General features: G+C 51.8%; 9 protein-coding genes across 9 annotated transcripts; 5 read left to right on the top strand and 4 right to left on the bottom strand.

Annotated features, from left to right (window-relative positions):
• Positions 1-588: 588 nt before the first annotated feature.
• BDV37DRAFT_271267 (FAD-binding oxidoreductase) lies at positions 589-1,932 on the top strand (the record flags this gene model as incomplete). Its single annotated transcript, XM_032084698.1, has 2 exons — positions 589-930; positions 997-1,932. 2 exons carry the CDS (start codon positions 589-591, stop codon positions 1,930-1,932), a joined length of 1,278 nt encoding a protein of 425 aa, XP_031941923.1.
• Positions 1,933-2,001: 69 nt separating this feature from the next.
• BDV37DRAFT_107748 (uncharacterized protein) lies at positions 2,002-2,818 on the bottom strand. Its single transcript, XM_032078300.1, has one exon. It carries the CDS (start codon positions 2,622-2,624, stop codon positions 2,070-2,072), a length of 555 nt encoding a protein of 184 aa, XP_031941922.1. The 5' UTR covers positions 2,625-2,818; the 3' UTR covers positions 2,002-2,069.
• On the bottom strand, positions 2,670-3,272 carry BDV37DRAFT_282643 (uncharacterized protein; the record flags this gene model as incomplete). Its single annotated transcript, XM_032087093.1, has 4 exons — positions 2,670-2,764; positions 2,835-2,974; positions 3,072-3,161; positions 3,226-3,272. The coding sequence occupies 4 exons, from the start codon at positions 3,270-3,272 to the stop codon at positions 2,670-2,672; spliced, it is 372 nt and encodes a 123-aa protein (XP_031941921.1).
• A 1,737-nt stretch (positions 3,273-5,009) lies between these two features.
• BDV37DRAFT_107554 (uncharacterized protein) lies at positions 5,010-8,368 on the top strand. Its single transcript, XM_032078296.1, has one exon. It carries the CDS (start codon positions 5,466-5,468, stop codon positions 8,244-8,246), a length of 2,781 nt encoding a protein of 926 aa, XP_031941920.1. The 5' UTR covers positions 5,010-5,465; the 3' UTR covers positions 8,247-8,368.
• On the bottom strand, positions 8,369-10,085 carry dph1 (2-(3-amino-3-carboxypropyl)histidine synthase). Its single transcript, XM_032078295.1, has 2 exons — positions 9,711-10,085; positions 8,369-9,648 (listed from the first exon to the last, which is right to left on the bottom strand). The coding sequence occupies exons 1-2, from the start codon at positions 9,859-9,861 to the stop codon at positions 8,492-8,494; spliced, it is 1,308 nt and encodes a 435-aa protein (XP_031941919.1). The 5' UTR covers positions 9,862-10,085; the 3' UTR covers positions 8,369-8,491.
• A 1-nt stretch (position 10,086) lies between these two features.
• On the top strand, positions 10,087-11,664 carry BDV37DRAFT_107560 (hydroxymethylglutaryl-CoA lyase). Its single transcript, XM_032078297.1, has 2 exons — positions 10,087-10,456; positions 10,566-11,664. Exons 1-2 carry the CDS (start codon positions 10,202-10,204, stop codon positions 11,361-11,363), a joined length of 1,053 nt encoding a protein of 350 aa, XP_031941918.1. The 5' UTR covers positions 10,087-10,201; the 3' UTR covers positions 11,364-11,664.
• A 290-nt stretch (positions 11,665-11,954) lies between these two features.
• Positions 11,955-12,407, bottom strand: BDV37DRAFT_282639 (succinate dehydrogenase assembly factor 4; the record flags this gene model as incomplete). Its single annotated transcript, XM_032087092.1, has 1 exon — positions 11,955-12,407. One exon carries the CDS (start codon positions 12,405-12,407, stop codon positions 11,955-11,957), a length of 453 nt encoding a protein of 150 aa, XP_031941917.1.
• Positions 12,408-12,581: 174 nt separating this feature from the next.
• BDV37DRAFT_107597 (acetylornithine transaminase) lies at positions 12,582-14,633 on the top strand. Its single transcript, XM_032078299.1, has 3 exons — positions 12,582-12,884; positions 12,939-13,172; positions 13,239-14,633. The coding sequence occupies exons 1-3, from the start codon at positions 12,756-12,758 to the stop codon at positions 14,304-14,306; spliced, it is 1,431 nt and encodes a 476-aa protein (XP_031941916.1). The 5' UTR covers positions 12,582-12,755; the 3' UTR covers positions 14,307-14,633.
• Positions 14,634-14,796: 163 nt separating this feature from the next.
• Positions 14,797-19,576, top strand: BDV37DRAFT_282637 (CLN3 protein-domain-containing protein; the record flags this gene model as incomplete). The annotated part of the gene is made up of 5 exons (XM_032087091.1): positions 14,797-14,941; positions 15,023-15,773; positions 15,830-16,266; positions 17,211-17,295; positions 17,347-19,576. The coding sequence occupies 5 exons, from the start codon at positions 14,797-14,799 to the stop codon at positions 19,574-19,576; spliced, it is 3,648 nt and encodes a 1,215-aa protein (XP_031941915.1).
• Positions 19,577-19,636: the final 60 nt, after the last annotated feature.

The raw sequence follows: 19,636 nt of genomic DNA, 5'->3' as shown, positions 1-19,636 counted from the left end.
GGTCGGTACTTCAGATGATCGGCAGGAGGCCCGTTCCACGCTTACGGAGTAGTGGCCTCTGTAGAATCCACATGCAGCAATTACTCCGGATCCAAACGCGCTGCAAAGTTGATCTACCGTTGTCTGAATCATGTGGGATAATGACCCGCCTTCACAGAAAGATGGTCGACAGCTCGAGCACTAAATCCCATGTGAATCTTTTTTCGAGCCCTAGGGGAGGATAAATACTTCGCCGTCTCCTGCGGGCTGGTTGGCATTCATCTCGATTCGAAACCAACGAAGTACGGAGATGGTACTCAAATATGTACTCATTGCTTTAGCTGTCCTCCCCGGAGGCCTCGGCGATATTCAGCAACTCAACTCGCGCGAGGATGATGCTGCATCGACTGCCTGCAGCAGGCTGAAGGAAAAATATCCTGATATCACGTACTCTAAGCTCCACCCGAGGTACATCAATGCTAATACAGGTGAGGGAGAGTGTTTGCGACTTCGAGCAGAAAACCTTCAACTTACCCTTTCCCAGAATACTACACATCCAGTGCCTGGCTGGGGCCAGCCTGTGTCTTTGAGCCCTCGAATAGCACCCAGATGGGCGATGCTGTACAGATCCTCAAGGAAGTTAAATCCCCCTTCGCAATTAGGGGTGGTGGCCATATGCCAATTGCCAATGCGGCGAACATCAATTCGTCCGGCGTTTTGCTTTCCAGCTTCGGCCTTACCCAGCTCAGCCTGTCTGATGACCAGTCTACGGTCAATGTCGGCCCAGGAAACCGATGGTCCAATATCTATGACTATCTTGAGCCCAACGGGCTGACCGTCGTTGGTGGCCGACTCGGTCACGTCGGCGTTCCTGGGTACATCCTCGGTGGCGGGGTCTCCTATTTCAGCAATGAGTATGGTTGGGCCTCCGCAAATGTTGCCAGTATCACGGTGCGTTAGACAGCCTAGTAAATGTTTCGTCATCCATAGGCATTCTCGCTGATCCTTACAAATTAGGTTGTCCTGGCAGACGGGACAGTAGTCCAAGGGACCCCAGAGAATGAGTACTCCGATCTATTCTGGGCATTAAGGGGAGGTTCCAATTCATTCGCCCTTGTGACAAATTTTGAACTGAAAACAATCAAAGCCCCCAAGGTAATGGTTGGCATGGCATCGTATGGATCCGACGTCGCTGAGAAGTTTATCGATGCTGTGCATGCTTTCACTGTGGATGGTTCGAAAGACCCTAAGGCGGCTACGATTCCCTTGGCGGAGTATATCCCGGCCTTAGGAACGGCGAGCTATAGCGCCATTCTCTTCTACAATGGCGAGAATGAGAACCCTGCTGCTTTGGGGAACTTCCTAGGTTCCGATTTGAACGCCACCAGCAGTACCTTTTCCAGCCGATCCATGAGTGACTGGTCTAAGGAGCTTGATCCAGCCCTATCGCTTGTCAAGGGCAGTAAACAGCGCTTCTATGTGTTGAATATCCACGCCTCCAACAAGCAGGCAATCTCTATTGTTCATGACACTTTCATGGATGTGGCACGAGAGAGCTTGCCTATTGGGGTATTGGTTGCAGCTTTAGCATTCCCAGCAGTGACCGAGAAATTTATCACTGCATCAACTGTCAACGGCGGAGACCCGCAGGGCTTGGATCTCAATGGCGCGCCATACATCTGGGTGGAAGAGAGCATCACTTCTGCAGCGATCGTCAGCGACGATGATGTCGACGCGTTCTATGAAAAGGCTAATGGTCAAATCGTCAAGAACCTCCAGGCCGCGGGGATCGAACTGGCCAACTTTATCTATCTGAATGATGCGAATCCCTCCCAGGATGTATTTAGCACATTCCCCCCAGAGAACCTTGAGCGACTCAAGAGCATCCGGTCTAAATATGACCCGGACAGAATATTTACCGATCAGATGCCGGGAGGATTCAAGGTCGCGTGACACCGACTTTGGGTCGATAGAAATAGGCTCTGAGGGAGCTGTGTGAGTGGTGGGATTGGGTTAACTGGATACTAAGGACTAAAAGGTCCCCTGGAATTATCATTGGAGTGCAATGTCATTTTCCCACATGCGTGATGTTAGCATGTAGCATGGACGTCGTAGAAAAAGTCGCAGAAAGAAGAAGAAAGAAGAAAGAAAGAATGCAGAAGATCCCAGGGGGTCTCATGATCGATGCAGCTATGCCTCATCTGGACTGCAGTGTGACCATCCCATTGTGGGCCACGCAAAATGTGTGCCCGCGACATGCAGGAATTTAAATGAAACAAAACCACCGCCCATAAATACTTCTTCCCCCCTCCCTTCAGTGGACATTCAACACATGGACTATTCAACGGGTAAAAGTGATATATTAAACCACAGCAACAAAAAAGAATCAAGTCTCTTGACCCACGCGTTCGAGACATGGCACATGCATACACGGACTCAATCATGTGCATCAACGTGTGCGAGAGACGCCAAAAATGCATAAGAACGTCAGCTATTACAAAGAAAGGCTCGTCTCCCATTAACGCACGGTTGATACAGCGCTGGAAGATGAAGAAGGGAAGACAAATCGAATAAACCAAATTCTCCAGACATGCCCGCCTTGGAATAACAATAGAAGAGAAATTAAAGCCATAACCCCATTCCATACCCAAACGTGTCCATTGCAGCCGACTCTGGCCGGTTGTATCAAGTCATGAATTGCGGGTCTGGCTATGCTGCCGCTGCTCATCCCCGCTGGAATAGTGGCCTGTCGTGTCCGTTGGAGATGTTGCCGATGACGCAGATTCTATAGGTATCAAGAAGATTTAGCGACAGTTATTCCACCAGACACTCCGGCACACAAGATAACGCCTTACCTGTCGATTGGTATCCCCCATCCCTGGGACCGCTTCCATCCAAGATCACGGACTTCCGTGCTTTCAAGCGTGCTTCGGTCGCGCGAATTTTCGCCTGAAGTTCTTCCAGTTCTCGGCTTTGAATCATCATTTGAAATTTCCTAGCGATAAATTTCTACGGTCAGCCTCCCAGGTTGTTTCAAACTCGGCGCAATTTGGGGGTAAACGGGTGGGGTTCGCAAGGGTTACACGACATACCTCTCATCGACAGTCTGTTCAAGGTGATGGACATCCGAGTCCAGTGCGAAGAGGCTATCCAGTGTGCTTGAGAAGGCCTGTGCCATGGTCCTGTCATGTACCGGTTAATGTCAACGTTCAGGTATCGCACGGAGCGCAAATGGTGGGTACGAACGACTGAGGACGACCGTTTGGTTTCCAGCCCTGATCCGCGTCCGACATTTTTATCTTTTTAGTTGAGTGTGTGGAGGTGAAGAGGTACGATGTGGCAAAGCAACAGTTCAAAGTCGAAGAAAGGTAAGGAGTCGCTCGTTCGTGGTGTTGAGGGGGGGAAAAAAGGAGTGTTCCCAAGCGCGCGCGTGCGTCAGTGAACTGGTGGGTATAAGGCAAGGTTGATGTGGAACTTGAAGTACAGTTCCAGAAGAATCAGAAGGGAGTCAAATTGCGGATGATTAAGTTATTAGGGTTAAAGGTATATATGATGGCGAGAAGATCAGAACCAGCTGAGAGCAATCTATGGGAAAATGTAGGGGGGGGTTTTGATCGATCGCAGGACTGAGGAGGCCGAAGATCGAAACTTGTCACACTAATGAATGGGTAAGGGCCAAGGAGGGACCACTTTTAGTGGGTAGTTATCAAAGCCCGGACGGGGGTGATAGGGGCAATGCACGCTCGGGGGAGGGAAGATCAGTTGGTTTTACAGAGAGGTATAAGTAGTTCTTCGTTCGAAGGGTTGGGATCACAGAGTATATCCCCGGGCACCACGATGACGAGTCAGCCGTCTATACGAGCTCCCCGTTGTTTTTGTCACTGTAGTACCTAAAGGAAGTGATCTCCGAGAACAGAAGAGACACAAAACACGAAGAGAAAAAGGGTTGGAGAGGGTGATACTAGCGACTCAACTAATAAAATGAGGTAGTTTAGGTAAGGCCAGTTAGCCGGGTCAATAGTCACAGGCCTCTCCACCAGACTCCATCGTAATTGACAATTCATGAAAATCTAAATAAAATCCAGTAATAATACCAGGATGTCAGATCCAATCAATCCTGCCCTCCATCACAATCAAAGGGTTGCCCGACTAGGGAACGTTTTGCAATTAAAGTCTGACACCGAGCAAGGAGCCAAAGGGACTAAAAAGTCAATGACGCAGATACCTAGGTAGACTCGACCACATCACTCAAATGCCAAGGCACGTTCTTAGTGCTCATGTCAATATGCAGATATGCTCCTGTATGGATGTAGTACGAGTCTGTAGCTATGACGCTGCTTAATGGGGGGAAGACCTCCTGAATCCATGGAGGCTGAAGAATCGTAAGTGTCCACCAGTAAGAAAGAGCGAGAAAGGGGTTAATGTTGATTTTTTTTTTTTTTTTTTTTTCTTCTTTATATTTGGCCTTACCCCTGACAGCGTGGGGTTCGAGGTTGGTAGTCCTGTATTGTATTGATGTACTGTGTGGTACGTATACTCCTTATACTCATAGTACAGAGTCCTACTACATATCATTCTCTTTTATACCTTGGCAGTTAACGGTTCCTGAGCAATTTCCGATGTTAATTCTGCGTCTAGAATTCTCCGCGAGGGATGTAATTTGGGGAGTCATATTTTACCTCTCGTATTGACTTTGGAATGTACAGGACCTGCGGTTGGAGGAAGCTTCCAATCCAGGAGTATCGGTACTATGTAATACCACCGTCGTCATGGCCGCCCAGCAACCAGAAATGGCTGTCGTCATTATGCATGACTAGCAGGTAATACGGATCCATACCACTGGGCACCGATGCCCCATACAGTACCATAACATCACCTTGGCGGGCGATCTCCTATACGCACGTGATCGCTGGGGAGGCCGGGAAAAGTTGGTCTCTTGGATTCTCTTTCCGTCGGGGCAGGCGGACGACCACCAAAAGTTGAACGATTGCGCTCATCCAGACAAACACTCACTAGTTAACCCTTCCCATCTTCAGTTCCCCTTCATATCGTCTACTTGTCATCTTCCCTCCCCCATCCGGATCGTCATCCTTTTCATCCCACCCGCACCCTTAATTTTACTGTCTCAAATTTCTACGATTTTTCTGAGAATTTTTTGAAGCCCTCGAAACCCCGTGGACGAGACACGGTCGCGTCTTGCTCCTGGATTTAATTTTTCTGTTCCCTGTTCCCGTTTTCGGCCGTCGTCCATTTTTCTGCGCAGATGGTCTGACTGGTTCCACGTAATCCTCCGATCACCTGCTTTCTGCCCGTTTCTGAGGTCTGGACCTGGACTCTTGGACCTGGACCACTGCTGTGTTGTTCTTGACCCATTGGTTGTCCCAATTTGAACTCTCTGACGGGCCAACCATCGTGCAACCTTTATCACCGTGGCCCCCATCCCCAGACCCTCTCCCCCCAGTGGCCGATCAAACGGGCAATGGGGGATGCCTCCTCTGTCGGCCTACACTCCGTTTGAGTCGCTCCTCTTCTTTCAGTCCCTCGCCGCCCTCGATAGCCGCCCCACCAGTTTCGTTTCCATCTCCGATGTACTGCGCAACAACCCATTTATCCGCCAGAATGGTGCGTTCGATGCGGGGCGACTTGCCCCGGAGGCTCTCGAGGAATTGTATACAACCCTGATGCGGGATGGTGGAAACTCCGCCGACATCATCTCCTCCCTCGAACCCAACGGCCATCATGTGGAAAGCAACGGTGCTAACCCCAAGAAACGGAAGATTACGAGTCCGCGGCCGGATGGGTTAGCCGATAAGGGAATGAGCCATGCTGCGATCATACCGGATCTGGTTTCGCATCTGTATGCCCGATACAAAGAGTTAGTAACCCGGGAACTTAGGAACGAGGAGGTGAGATATAAAGAGATCAAGGATGAGATCGAGCGACTACAGAAGGAAGAGCGCGAAACACCCAAGGAGCCCGTGCCAACGCCAGTTATCCAGAAACCTACGCTGCAAGCGCCCGAACTGAAACTCGAGCCGGAACCAGAGCCGATGGACGTGGATACCAAGGAGGAGATGCCCGCTCAAATACAACCCAAGGATGCGAACAAGCCTTCTGTAGAACTAGCGCCCGGAATCGATACCAAGCAACCCCGGATGGAACCGCAAGGCAAAGAGGTGGATATCCCGAAACAACCCCCGGTGTCAGCGCCGCATCCAACACCAGTGGAGGAGCAACGCGTTCCTACACAACCGGTTGGAGAACCGCAGAAAAGGCCGGTGTCCACAGAAGTCCAGTCACAATTACCTCCGCCGCCGCCGCGACCACCGCAGCAACAGCCCGCTGGTCCCCAGCCCATTCCACAAACAACGCCCAAACCATCTCAACCACAGGCCCTCAGCGGAAAGCCACCTGCAACACCCAAACAACCTCCCCTGGCACCCCGAGATACTCCTGTCAGTCAAACGCCAACGAATGTTCCTGCAGTACAGAAACCTATACCACCGTCCGCTACCCCAGCACCGGGCATTGGCTCTGTACCCGCCCCGCCAGCAACTCCCTCGCAAGCCCCGCACAATGCAAATGCCCCAGCAATTGCTCCCGCCCTTCAGAAACCAGTCTCCACCGGCAGACCAGCTGGCAAGGAAGGCCCACCAATGACTCTAGCTGCTACGGCTGCTCGCCCTCCACCTCAACCGAGTTTCCAGCAGTGGTCGTTGAACCCACCTCCTCAGACACCACGACCCGCTCCTTCGCACCCGACTCCAGAGCCCTCTGGTCAGACCACTACTGGAAAACCTTTCCAATCGCATCCGCCTCAACCATTACCGAAGGCAGAGACAAAGGCCGCCTACCAGACACCTCAACCCACCATCCCATCAACTCCCCGGCCCATCTCTACCGCTGTGCAGTCGCCAGCGCTTAGCGGTATTGGTACTGGCTATGAGACGCCAGCTGGAGCCGCACAAGCGCTGTTGTACTCAGAGTCCAGAAATGCGCGCCCCCGTCTGACCATCGCCACTCCTGGCTCTCTTACACCTTGGAAGAAGACTCCTCGACTGAGCATACCAAAATCTCCTCGTTCGCCAGAACGGCCGCGACGGGAGGATGTAAGTCCCATTAGCGAGAAGGCGCCTTCATTGATGGGTTCTCGCGAAGCGACGCCGGAGGAACCTGTCGCTCCACCTCGGAAGCGCGGGCGAAATGAAAGGAAGGGCGCCGGGCGAGGCAGGGATTCAGAAATGGCAGGGCCTGATGTAGACGGCAAGGGAGGGCTGAAGCCGAAGCCAGAGAAGCAACCCGGCAAGCGCCGTGATAGGAGTGCAGCTTCGTCTAGAAGTCGGGGGCGTTCTGTATTGTCCCGCGACGAGGAGTCTGAATCTGTATACCCAGGAAAGATCAAGCATGAGATGCCCAGCACGCCAGCTGGTATCTCGGAGGCTGCCGAACCCGAACCTCGTCCTTCTAGTGGCCGCAAAGGTACTGCTGCTTCAGAGGACCGCCCAGGTAGAGGCAGACCGAAACGTAAGCGCGGTGCCAGTGAAGCGTTGGAAGCAGAAACCCTACCCTCTGAGATTAACCACATCAGCCGTATTGACCCGAACCAAACGACATCTTATGTTCTCTGTGCTCGTAACTTCCCTAGGACGGGTGCTCCGATCATGAATGATGTGACTACTCATAAACACGCATCGATCTTTACCAAGCCGTTAACCGAACGCGATGCCCCAGGGTATCGAGATCTCATCTACCGGCCACAGGATCTGAAGTCCATCAAATCATCCATTCATCAAGGTAGCAAGGCTGTAGCTGCTGCTACAGAAGCCGCAAATACCCCCGTCGCGGACGGTGAATCTCCGGCCCCGAATGCCGGAACACCATCGAAGAATGCGGTTCTTATGCTGCAGAAAACCGAGGACGTTATTCCTCCCAAAGGAATAGTCAACTCGGCGCAACTGGAGAAGGAATTAATCCGGATGTTTACCAATGCCGTCATGTTTAACCCCCTCCCTCAGCGCGGATTTGGGCCCGCCTTTCCGATGACCAGCGACAGCGGGTCGAGAGAGAGCACCCAGGTTCCGGAGTTGGATGAAGGAGGTATCATCAACGACACGATAGAGATGTTCGAAGATGTTGAGCAGGCGGTCACGCGATGGCGCGCGGCCGAACGAACTGCCGATGAACTGGCGAGCAAGAGCATTCTGTCGCTTCGCAGGGGAAGCGCAAGTGACCTTAACACGGATAGCGCCGACGAAGTTAAGGGATGATGAAACGGTCGATGTAACGATTCAGGATATTGTATGTAATACTAGTAACCATTAGGAAGAAACCTACTTTCTGCCTTATCTATCTGAGGACGTAAGATATTTTAACCGAGTGAACAAGCTATATATGACGACTTTTCTGCGTTATTCATATGGACATGTCATGCAAAATCATAATTCTGAGCGTGGGATCTTATATCGTGACCCCACAACTTATTTCAACTTATTTTCTTTTTCTTTCTTGTCTTTTAGGCAGCGCCGGGTATCGCCTGGCTAGGCTTCGTCCTTCCAAGGCCTTCCTTGGCATAGAAGTCCATCGGATAGACGCCCTTATTGGCAGTGTCCCAACTCTCCCTCACTCCCAAAGCAATCAGCGCCTCATACGGCGTCAACAGTGGCCGCGGGAACGCATAACCCCAGTCAATACTCAACCTCGGACAAGCAATCTGCACCCAGCATTCAACATCTGACATGGACGCCAACTTTCCCGGAAAGATCTCGCTGAGAAGCAGATTGACGAACGGGATTCCGCGCTCGTTAAGGTGGTTCTCAATCATAGCCATGGTATTGGGGTTACCCTGTCGACCGAGGGATCCGAGAATGAGACCCCATTTTTTGGCAGACTTGGCGGTGTTGATTGCGTCGCGGCGGAGAGTGTGCATTTCATCGTGCACGTAGGTTTCACGGGAGAGGATGCGCGAGTAAGGGTCGTAACGGTAGGCGGGGATGGAGGGGTTGTGGATCATGGCGGATTCGAGGTGGAAGCGGCCGTCGCCGAGGTAGAGAAGGATGTCGATTTCGTCGGAGAGCTGGGGTGATGTACAGCCGAGGATTTCGCCTTTAGATAAGGGTGTGATTTGTGGGATGGCGACTTTGTAGCCTGCGCGCTCGAGGACGGGTTTCAGACCGTGGAGGGTGGCGTTGAATTGGATGGTTCCGACGGTTGCGATGGTCTTGCCTGGTTGGAAGTTGCGCTCTAGGGTTGCGATCAGGTGTGAGGTGTCGATGCTGATGTCGACGAAGATGTAGAGGGTTTTGATCTGTGTGACGTCTACTGGGATGAGACAGCTGTGGGCGTAGTGGACGAGGAGGTCGCAGCCTAGGGCGCGCGCGGTATAGTCGTCGATACAGCAGGCGCCGTATGTGACGTCTCCCATGATGAGGGTCTCTGTGCCTGGGCAGAACTGGGTGATGATGTCGGATATGGTGGTGGCGAAGATTAGTAGACCTTCGGGAAACTGTAAGGCTATCCTCTTTGCGCCGGATGAACGTATCCGGTGAATTGTCTTGGGGATTTCGAATGAGTAGTTCTTGGGCAGGAGGTCGATTGCGGCTTGGATTTCGGGGTCTTCGAGGATTTCCGGAGGGACTTGATTCAGGGTTCGAGGGGTCCTTCTGGGAGCAGCTTGAGTGACTTGTCAGCTCATGTTTCGAAGGAGTTAGGACCATAGAGGTTATGTCACCAACCTCTCTGGATGCTTGTTGACTCGACATCATTTTGACTTGGCGATTGTTCTTTCTGCGCCTGGGCGTCCGCCGTGCGTCGTCCGACAAATCTTTTCTTGGGTTGTCGCAAAGTGCCGTTGGCAGGCGATCCATTTGCGGTTGTGTCCTCCATTTTGTCCTTGCCCAATTGTGAGTGTCGCGCACTCCGTGTGTACGTGCGTGGGACAATCTGGAAGTGGGATGAAATTCGATGCAAATTAATTACCTTGCAGAATTTGGTCTAGTCGGCCTGACTAAGGAAAGTGGCATGGATCGGGTTTAGTGAGGTCAGGTGGGGGTTGCGCCGACTCTAACCCGTGGCCGCTTCTCCGCATTTCGTCGGTTGATCTCCAAAAGCTCTCTGATCGGACGATTTTCTCTACCCTTCCATTTTCTCCTCATTTTCCTTTTTGTCATTGTCTTCTAGACAATACTTTCCTTCCCTCTTAACCTAGTAATCTGCCACCTCCACGATGATGAAGTTCCGGCCCAGACTCGGCCTATTCACTGCCCTTCGAGCTGCTCCACCCACTCGACGCTTTGCGACAGAGGCGCGGTTAACTTCGGACCATGTTCGCATTGTTGAAGTAGGGGCACGAGATGGATTGCAGAATGAGAAAAAGTCCATACCACTCGAAACCAAGCTTCAGTTAATTGAGAAGCTGTCAAAAACTGGTGTGACAACAATTGAAGCTGGATCGTTTGTTCCTGCAAAATGGGTGCCTCAGGTATATATCCCCGGCTCTACGACGTATGCCCAGTCATCTTGACTGGATGCGAAACGGCTGGCATCCTTGTTTAAAATATGGTGAACTAATGTTATTTATCATAAATTAGATGGCAAGCACGACGGAAATATGTGAAAAGCTTCTCACATCCCCGCCGCAGTCGCAGAATGCTATTGCATATAACTACTTGGTTCCTAATATCAAGGGGCTTGAGAATCTTGTCAAGATCATGGACACTGCGGGTGTCCCTGCAGAGAATACTAAGACATCCACATCAACCGAAATTTCACTCTTTGCTGCGGCGACGGAGGCGTTCTCCAAAGCAAATACCAATTGCACCATCGCGGAGTCGTTGGAGCGCATTCGGCCCATTGTAGAGTTGGCCAAAACGAAAAACATTCGTGTCCGAGGTTACGTTTCCGTTGCTCTGGGCTGTCCGTACGAAGGACCTGATGTCTCACCGTCAAAGGTGGCCGACATTACGGCCACCCTACTCGAGATGGGTGCCGATGAAGTGTCGGTAGCTGACACCACGGGTATGGGAACAGCCCCACGTACAATGGAGCTCCTACAAGCGCTCAAAGCGGCGGGAATCGCGAACAATGATCTTGCACTTCATTTCCATGATACATATGGACAGGCCCTGGTTAACACCGTCGTGGGATTGGAGCATGGCATTCGGATTTTCGACAGCAGTGTGGGCGGACTCGGTGGCTGTCCCTACTCCAAGGGCGCCACTGGCAATATCTCGACAGAAGACTTGGTTCATACGATTCATAGTCTTGGAATGCACACTGGAATCAATCTGGAGGAGATGGCTAAGATCGGCGGTTGGATCAGCGGCGAGCTGGATCGGGCTAACGAAAGTAGAGCCGGGAAAGCAACCCTGGCAAGGATTCAAGAGTGAGGACCAGTCTTTCGTATGGAGAACCTAATATCTTCGTCGATTAAACATGTGTTTGGGGGGCTGTCATCTTTTGTCATCATATAAAACTCATGCTGCGCATTACGGGCTCTGCAAGCTCCGCTGCTCATGCAAATACTGTGTCTCCGTCATAACATACAAGGCTAGTATAGCTTCCAAATATTTGCATCCACTATCGCATGGAATACCTGATTCGGATGACTTGAACGTAAATCGCGTTGTATCATGTAAAATGCATCAGAGCTATAGGTTGTAACGGTAAACTTCGTCCAGCCAATAGGCGATCTATCTTGGTACACCACCAAATCCCCCTTGACGTGTGAGCTAGTATTGTAAGTTGCATACTACTGTCGAAGACATCTAACTACTTACTTTGTCGACGATATTGTACATTGCTCTGGAGATATCACAAAGTAACAGGGAAATATGAGAGGAGAGGCTTCCATAGCCTAAATGATATATACATCTGATATCATAGTACCCAACGCCGACTGATGCAATGACCGAAATTCACAACTTCTGCATATTCAACTAATTGTTCGCCGACAACGAATCGATAGGATGCATCGCTACTTAGAAATCGGTGACGCGACCTCCATAGCTCCAATCACCCTCAGCGCCCCAACGCAGTGGCTCGTTCTTCGGTCCACCGACCTCGCCTGTCTTAGGGTTCTGCTCCCCCTCAAATTCAGGCTGAAGACCGCCTCGCAGATCTGGGTGAAGTTCCTCCCCGTTTCCTGACGCCTTAAACTCGGGATTTTCGTTGGCGGGTTCGGAATGGGGTGATTGGTTAATTTGAGGGGTTGTCCGTGGGGTACTGAAGGCACCGGTAGATTTCTTTTGAAGTTCTTCGAAGATCTCTTGTTCTTCCTTGGGTAGACGAGGAGGAGCTGGGCCGCGTCCAAATGCGAAGGCGGGATTGTCGTCGGAGCTGCGGAGAACCGGATGGCTCGAGAAGGTCCGGGTGGAGATGCGCATTGTCTTGACGGGACTGAATACCCGGCGAGCAGCAAGTGAGAGAGCCATGCTTGGCGTGGGAGTATCTTTCTTTTTAAAGTGCTGTGACGGCCACGAGTGGGGTGGAAGAATTGTTGTCCAAGAAGACTGCAGAGTCAGAGACAGTCAGTGTCCTTAGGTAAATGATTTTAATTGCGGAGTGGCGGAGAGCAAATCACAATACAGTTTGTGATCAGATAAGCCGGTATGGGCCCCCATCCCGATATCGCGGGATTTGTTTGACCCGTACATTTCGTCCTTTCGTTTTTCTCTCCTTTCGGTGACTCACCGCAAATCTCTCTTTTCTCCTTAAATACTCCTCTCCTAGTCTCAATTGCTTGCATCTATTCATATTTCATTCCATTTACTGCCATCCGAATGGCCTTCGTACGTGTGGCCTCGCGGCGACTGCCGCTCGCAAGGAAGCTGGTCCCTGTCATTGAGTCACCACTTCAGCGACGGTTCGCATCCTCCGCAACAGGTCCAAATGCGAAGTCTCAGACAAAGGTATGCTGAGACCTGAAGGTGCCTGATACACAAAACTCATAAAGCTCGTGACAGACATCTCTGCCCAATCCCGACCCGGCTGCCGATTCCGCAACAATGTCCTTCGTGGAAGAGCGAGCGCCCTTTATGGTCCCCACCTACGTTCGCCCTGCTCCGATGATGGTGAAAGGTCAAGGATGCTACTTATGGGATATGGAGAACAGACGGTACCTTGATCTCACAGCTGGTATTGCCGTGAACTCTCTCGGTCACTGTGACCCCGAGATCGCACAGATTATTGCTGAGCAGGTGCGTATATGCTACGGCGCGATACAACATAGGGTCAGTTGTTGATTTAAGACCAATTTGCCTTAGGCCGAGACCCTCATCCACGCCTCGAACCTTTACCACAATGCATGGACCGGCGCTCTCAGCAAGCTGTTGATCACAAAGACACGGGAGTCTGGCGCCATGCGCGATGCATCCCAGGTGTTCATTTCCAACTCGGGAACAGAGGCGAACGAGGCAGCCATCAAGTTCGCTCGTAAGGTTGGCAAGTCTCTCGACCCCTCGGGCGCAAAGCATGAATTCGTTTCCTTCCACAACTCGTTCCACGGCCGTACGATGGGCGCTCTCTCCGCTACCCCCAACCCAAAGTACCAGACACCTTTCTCCCCCATGCTCCCGGGCTTCAAGTACGGTAACTACAACGATGTAGAACAACTTCAGACTCTTATCACGGACAAGACCTGTGGTGTTATTGTGGAGCCGATCCAGGGCGAGGGTGGTGTCAACGTTGCTACTCCCGAGTTCCTCGCAGCTCTCCGCAAACGCTGCGACGAGGTCGGGGCCGTTTTGATTTTCGACGAGATCCAATGTGGTCTTTCTCGTACCGGTACTTTCTGGGCTCATGCCCACCCTTCCCTTGCCCCCGCGTCGGGCGAAGCTGCACACCCGGATATCCTGACCTCGGCTAAGGCGCTGGGCAACGGTGTCCCTATCGGCGCGACCATTGTCTCAGGAAAGACTGTTGCGGAGCATATCAAGGCTGGTGACCACGGAACCACCTTCGGTGGAAACCCATTGGTATGCCGCGTGGCACACCACATTGTTGAGCGCCTCGCAACTTCGGAGCTGCAAACCTCTGTCGAGACTAAATCGGCGGCACTCATCTCGGGGCTTAAGGATCTCCAGAAGAAGTATCCTGGTGTTATCTCGGAGATCCGTGGTCGCGGTTTGATTTTGGGAGCCCAGCTCTCCCAGGAATTCACATCTAAGGCATCCGACTTGATCACTGCCGCGCGGGAACGCGGTTTGTTGATCATCACTGCTGGTGATGGCTGCCTCCGCTTTGTCCCTCCTCTGACCATCACTGAGGATCAGATCAAGACAGCCTTGAAGATCTTGGAGCAGGCTCTGGATGCCGTCATCACTAAGGCATAAATGACGGAGTCTTCTTGCGTGCCAAAAAGTTCGACATTTCAGTATACGTCACATTCACTGACTGATGAATGTTAGCTGTTCATATACCATGTGCTCTTCCTGTGTTTTCCTCTGTTCATCTTGAGTAACGATAGAAGGCAGCTAGCTCGGTGCATCCTAAATATAGACTAGGAGATTTCGAAGTGTTCGAATTACTCTTGATCAAGGCATATCTGTAAAAGTATCCTAAGGCAGAGAATCCAGGCAGTAAGGCATCAAGGCTACCAGTCACGCGCTCACTTGCCATCCTTATCAGTTCGCGGCAGACCGCTTCCCGTCACCTCGACACTCTTCCCATTTGACATCCTATAGAGCAGACTACGGTGCGCAATTCAGCAGTGATGCCGATCCTATGTCCATATCGAAGTTGATGGCCTGTATGATCTTTCACTCCGCTTAGTAGAGCATTGACAAATCATCTATCCAATTCCCCCTCGCGCCTTTTTCTACTATGCCTAGAACCTCTACATCAGAGGAAACACCAATGTTACCTCTCCCTGGAGCCCCTTCTTCCTCCTGGGCTAGATTCCGAGAGCGACTAAATGCTTTATTCAGTGGCGCGGACCCCCGGGTCTGTATTGCGTTCTGGCTGTTTGGTGAGCCATTGGCACTGAAGTAGAGCAAGAAGCAGAATATATAGTTACTAACCTGCTGTGTTTACTCCTTTGAGAAACTAGGCTTGATCAACAATGTTCTTTATGTCATCATCCTATCAGCTGCTCTTGATTTAGTCGGACCTGGTGTGCCCAAAGGCGTCGTTCTTCTCGCAGATGTCATCCCTTCGTTTGGGACTAAGCTCATTGCGCCGTACTTTATCCATGTAGTACCATATTCGGTACGGGTGGTGATATTCGTGCTCCTCTCCGCCATCGGAATGCTTCTTGTTGCGTTGAGCCCTGGCTACACGGATGGTGGCACGATCTCTACGAAGATTGCCGGGATTATCCTAGCCAGTTTATCTAGCGGAGGTGGTGAGTTAAGCTTTCTCGGGTTGACGCACTTCTACGGCCCATTTAGTCTGGCAGCTTGGGGAAGCGGTACTGGAGCTGCCGGGCTGGTCGGTGCTGGTGCTTATGCACTCGCGACTACGTCCTTCGGCCTCAGTGTGAAGACAACCCTTCTAGCATCTGCTTGTCTACCAGCGGTCATGGTGGTAAGCTTCTTTACCATCCTGCCGAGATCCCTTATGCACCATCCTCTGTCGGCCGTACAAGCTGGCTATCGCGCTGTTGGGACCCATAATAGGCTTGCGGAAGAACGGGCATTTAGCTACGAGCGTGATGAAGCCAACAGTGAGGCTGATGGCCTTCTCGCTTCTTCCATACACTCCGCTGAGGACCCAAAAGCAACTCAGACTGGGAGTGGAAGTCTCCGATGGGAACATATCAAAGCAAATCTGCAGCGCGCAAGAGGGCTTTTCTTCCCTTTGTAAGCACATCCCGGAACAAGATGACTGAGACTTGGCTCACAAGTTTTCCATCTAGCATGCTTCCATTACTGTTAGTCTACGTCGCAGAGTATACCATCAACCAAGGAGTGGCCCCCACACTACTCTTTCCGCTGAGCGAGACTCCGTTCGCCCATTTCCGTGCATTCTATCCTGCGTATAATGCGATTTACCAGGTCGGCGTGTTCATCTCACGTTCATCGACTCCCTTCTTCCGCATCCATGATCTGTATTTTCCATCATGCTTACAGGTTGTGAATCTGGCTATTTTGACTCTTCATTCTTTGTTCAACTTCATTCCTAGCGTGTACATCATCTTTGCGATCATTTTCTGGGAGGGACTCCTCGGTGGCTTGGTTTATGTCAATACGTTCGCTGAGATAGGGGAGCGCGTGCCCCCAGAGGATCGGGAATTTTCCCTGGGCGCGACAACCGTCAGCGACTCTGGGGGTATTTGTATCGCGGGTTTCCTCAGTATGATCTTTGAGGTTTGGTTGTGTGACTGGCAAGACGCGCACGGAAGGGATTATTGTCGTAAGCTATAGTTAATTCTGGCCTTTAGTTTACACTGCTCGGTATATGATAATCAATGGACCAGCTTCTGCAACTTGAACCGGAGATAAGCCTGTGTAAGCGATTAATATACGATAGGGCTGAAGCCCAGTCACTTGATTATGATTGATGAGTCGGTGATGGCGTCACGGGGCTAACATGTGACAGGGCGGCAACGTGACAAGACAGGATCCCCTTCCAGAGGCACCAACGAAGAACCCTAATAATGGTCGTCTTCTGGTCGATCAATGTTTCTGGCGACTCTGCCCCGGATCACTGGACCAACTACTACTCCATATTCCTCAGCCCCCCCCATGCTCTTCTCCAATCAGCACTGTGGGGAGTAGTGGGGACTTTCACATGCTTTGACCCCGTCATCCGCCAGCTTATATCCATGGCTTCTTCACGCCAGGGAGTCCCAAAATCGAGTGGAATCTTTCACCTTTCTTCACTCTTGCTTGTTTACTTTTCCAGTTGGCCAGACTGTGGCGTCTTTGACTGACTCCCTCCTTCAGTTCTTTCTTGGTGTCTCCCATATCGGCGTTTTGAAATTTCTTTGTCTGGTCGCATTGAATGGCATACAATTGAGTTGGAAATTGACTGCAGACACACTCGCATTCGCTCCGGTCTTTGTACATGCTATTTATTCATATAGGATAGACCTCAGTTTGTCAACCATTGCCACTATCCCTCCGTGCTCGTGACTCGTATCTCTATATTGCAACATTCCGCCAACTTGGATCTTGCCGAGGAAGAGGCCATACACGGAAAGATAAGCCCTTACGCTATCCAGTGAGCCCGTGGCAATGATAGGTAAGCTCTATAATGGCACCAATGAGCTCAGCAGCCGCTGATGGAAACCCCAGACCATGTGCTAGGAAGACCATCGACCAAATTCCGAAAGATTCAGGTCCTTGCCGTCTTCCTTTTCTGGTCTACCTATCTCCTCAGGTATGGTGCCCTAAGAAGTAGTCAGAACCGTAGCTAAGTAGCTTTGTGCAGAGGAAACAAACATGGCCCTCCTATCTTTCGCAACGTCTCAGCTCGCCTATCGGCAAAGCTAAGTGTTTGGCAAACTACCGTGGGCGTTTTCCTGTGGCTGTACCTCTGCCGCAACTTTGCAGAGATTGTTGGCTTAGAGTGTCCGGAACCACTAGCCAATTTGTATTCACGCTCTTTCTTCCGGGCAACATGGATCGCCACGGCCCTCGACGCTGGCTTCTGGACCGCAATGAAAGTCAAGCCGAAGTGGCTACGAGATATCGCGTCTTTGGCGTTTACAGTTTACTACCTTTTCGCCGCGGAGCAGGCAGATGAAAAGGTTCGCCGGGTTCGAGCAACCCTAACCGTAGAGCACCTGCGAGTCTCGTGGAACAAAGGCACCACGCCGTACCTGTGGGCACTCGCCAGTCTGCTTCGGCCCCGACTTACAAAATATTCGCCTCGTGCAATACGGATTCCTCGTCCTCCGCAGTCCAGCTATACAGAGCCAACCAATGCATGGCTTTACTTTGATGGTCCTCTGAGTGCGTTACGCGACCAGACCTGTATTATCCTGGATATCCCCGGGGGCGGATATGTCGCCATGAGCCCCCGCACCTCAGAGGATCGACTGCTTGCCTGGGCTGGGAAAACAAAGGTGCCGATCCTTAGTCTTGATTACAAAAAGGCACCAGAGTATCCCTACCCGTATGCGCTCAATGAATGTTATGATGTCTATCATACCATCGTCACTACACGCGGGCGTTGCTTGGGATTAAGCGGGAACGTGCGGCCACGTATTGTGCTTGCAGGAGATAGTGCTGGTGGAAACCTGGCAGTGGGCACTACCCTGATGGCCCTCCAATCCGGCAGCTCAGATGCTCCCCGTTGGCAAGGTGACCACATGCTCCCTTGTCCAGATGGGCTTGTTTTAGCATATCCGGCGTTGAATATGAGAGTCGAAAGCTGGATGACGGAGGAGCAAATGTCACTTATACAAGATAAGAGCGCGCGGCGGACGAACGAGAGCGTCCTCCGACAGAAAAACATGGACTACCAGCGTTTGACGCCATTCACATCGCCCGGCCCTTCCACAGAAGACCTTCTCCGCGACTCGTCTTCTGACCTGGACCTGGAAGCTGAGGATGTAGCTCAGGGTGCTTCCAAGAAACTTGAAGAAAAACTCAAGGCGGACAACCTGGCCACTCAGACCGCTGCCATTGCGCAGAGCCACCACCCGAAACAAATCCGTACCCGTCTGGCCGTTTCCTCGATGATCTCGTATGTCCATGATCGGATCCTGACCCCCGAGATGATGAGGGCAATGATCATCCTCTATATTGGGCCTCATAATCGCCCTGACTTCAGCACGGACTTCCTGCTCTCTCCCGTGCTCACCCCCGAGGCCCTTCTCGCACGGTTCCCCAAAACATACATCGTCACAGGCGAGCGTGACCCACTAGTGGACGACACGGTAATCTTCGCTGGGAGACTGCGACAGGCCAAGCTACACCAATTCCGGGAAAGACAGGAGCTGGGGCTTGAGAAGTCTCACCGAGCATTTAATGAAAAGGACCACGTGGAGGTGTCATTACTCCCCGGGATCTCTCACGGATTCCTGCAAATGGCAGGCTTCTTTCCCGATAGCTGGAAACATATCAACAAGTGCGCAGCCTGGATCCAGGACTTGTTCGAGGCCGCCGAGAGACGGAAGTCATCGTCCAGTTTGCTCCAGTCACTGCACGACAGCGCACCATACTACCAGGTGCCGAAGGCGGACGCCAATAGCGGCAGCCCACGTCACCATAAACGCAGCCTCACGGGCGAATCGTCAGGTGACGAGGATAGACCCTTGGAGATGAGCCTCGGCAGGATGACCCCATTGAACCCGGATGATAGTACCAGTCAAATGCGCGGCAAGCCGTCCCACGGGACGAGTCATGTCCGACTCCAAGGCTCTGCGTCGATTGACAATGACCCTCAGACTGCAAGTGGCAGCCAGGGTCCAAGTGCATCCCGAGGTCGCCGTTCCCGGCCCAAGGGGCTCAGCAGAAGACGACGCGATGCGCCCACGAAACTCACTATGCCTCCGGCCCATGACTATATCTCAGACGCCCTGCAGACCCCTCCGCCCAAACGTAGGGATAGAAGCATTGGCAGCCTTCCTAGCGAGGAGGATCTCTTGGATCGCAGGATGAATGGTTTGGCTGGAGGGTTGATGGGGATAGGAGAGGGAGCCCGGACGCCGTGAGAGTGGCTGGAGAGTGTTTGAATGATGTTCATGAATATACACGTTGATTATCAGGATAGA

The sequence above is a fragment of the Aspergillus pseudonomiae genome (assembly GCF_009193645.1).
Source record: "Aspergillus pseudonomiae strain CBS 119388 unplaced genomic scaffold BDV37scaffold_29, whole genome shotgun sequence".
NCBI lineage: Eukaryota > Fungi > Ascomycota > Eurotiomycetes > Eurotiales > Aspergillaceae > Aspergillus > Aspergillus pseudonomiae.
Note: the sequence above shows the minus strand (reverse complement) of the source record. Positions and strands in the feature narration are given on the sequence as shown.

What these genes read in the sequence shown, in the direction of transcription:
- BDV37DRAFT_107748 (XM_032078300.1), bottom strand. Translation starts at nt 2,624, where the DNA reads ATGGAATGGGGTTATGGCTTTAATTTCTCTTCTATTGTTATTCCAAGG.
- BDV37DRAFT_107554 (XM_032078296.1), top strand. Translation starts at nt 5,466, where the DNA reads ATGCCTCCTCTGTCGGCCTACACTCCGTTTGAGTCGCTCCTCTTCTTT.
- dph1 (XM_032078295.1), bottom strand. Translation starts at nt 9,861, where the DNA reads ATGGAGGACACAACCGCAAATGGATCGCCTGCCAACGGCACTTTGCGA. An exon ending in GTCAACAAGCATCCAGAGAG is followed by an intron (nt 9,649 to 9,710) that starts GTTGGTGACATA and finishes AAGTCACTCAAG; the next exon opens with CTGCTCCCAGAAGGACCCCT.
- BDV37DRAFT_107560 (XM_032078297.1), top strand. Translation starts at nt 10,202, where the DNA reads ATGATGAAGTTCCGGCCCAGACTCGGCCTATTCACTGCCCTTCGAGCT. An exon ending in CTGCAAAATGGGTGCCTCAG is followed by an intron (nt 10,457 to 10,565) that starts GTATATATCCCC and finishes ATCATAAATTAG; the next exon opens with ATGGCAAGCACGACGGAAAT.
- BDV37DRAFT_107597 (XM_032078299.1), top strand. Translation starts at nt 12,756, where the DNA reads ATGGCCTTCGTACGTGTGGCCTCGCGGCGACTGCCGCTCGCAAGGAAG. An exon ending in ATGCGAAGTCTCAGACAAAG is followed by an intron (nt 12,885 to 12,938) that starts GTATGCTGAGAC and finishes AGCTCGTGACAG; the next exon opens with ACATCTCTGCCCAATCCCGA. An exon ending in CACAGATTATTGCTGAGCAG is followed by an intron (nt 13,173 to 13,238) that starts GTGCGTATATGC and finishes AATTTGCCTTAG; the next exon opens with GCCGAGACCCTCATCCACGC.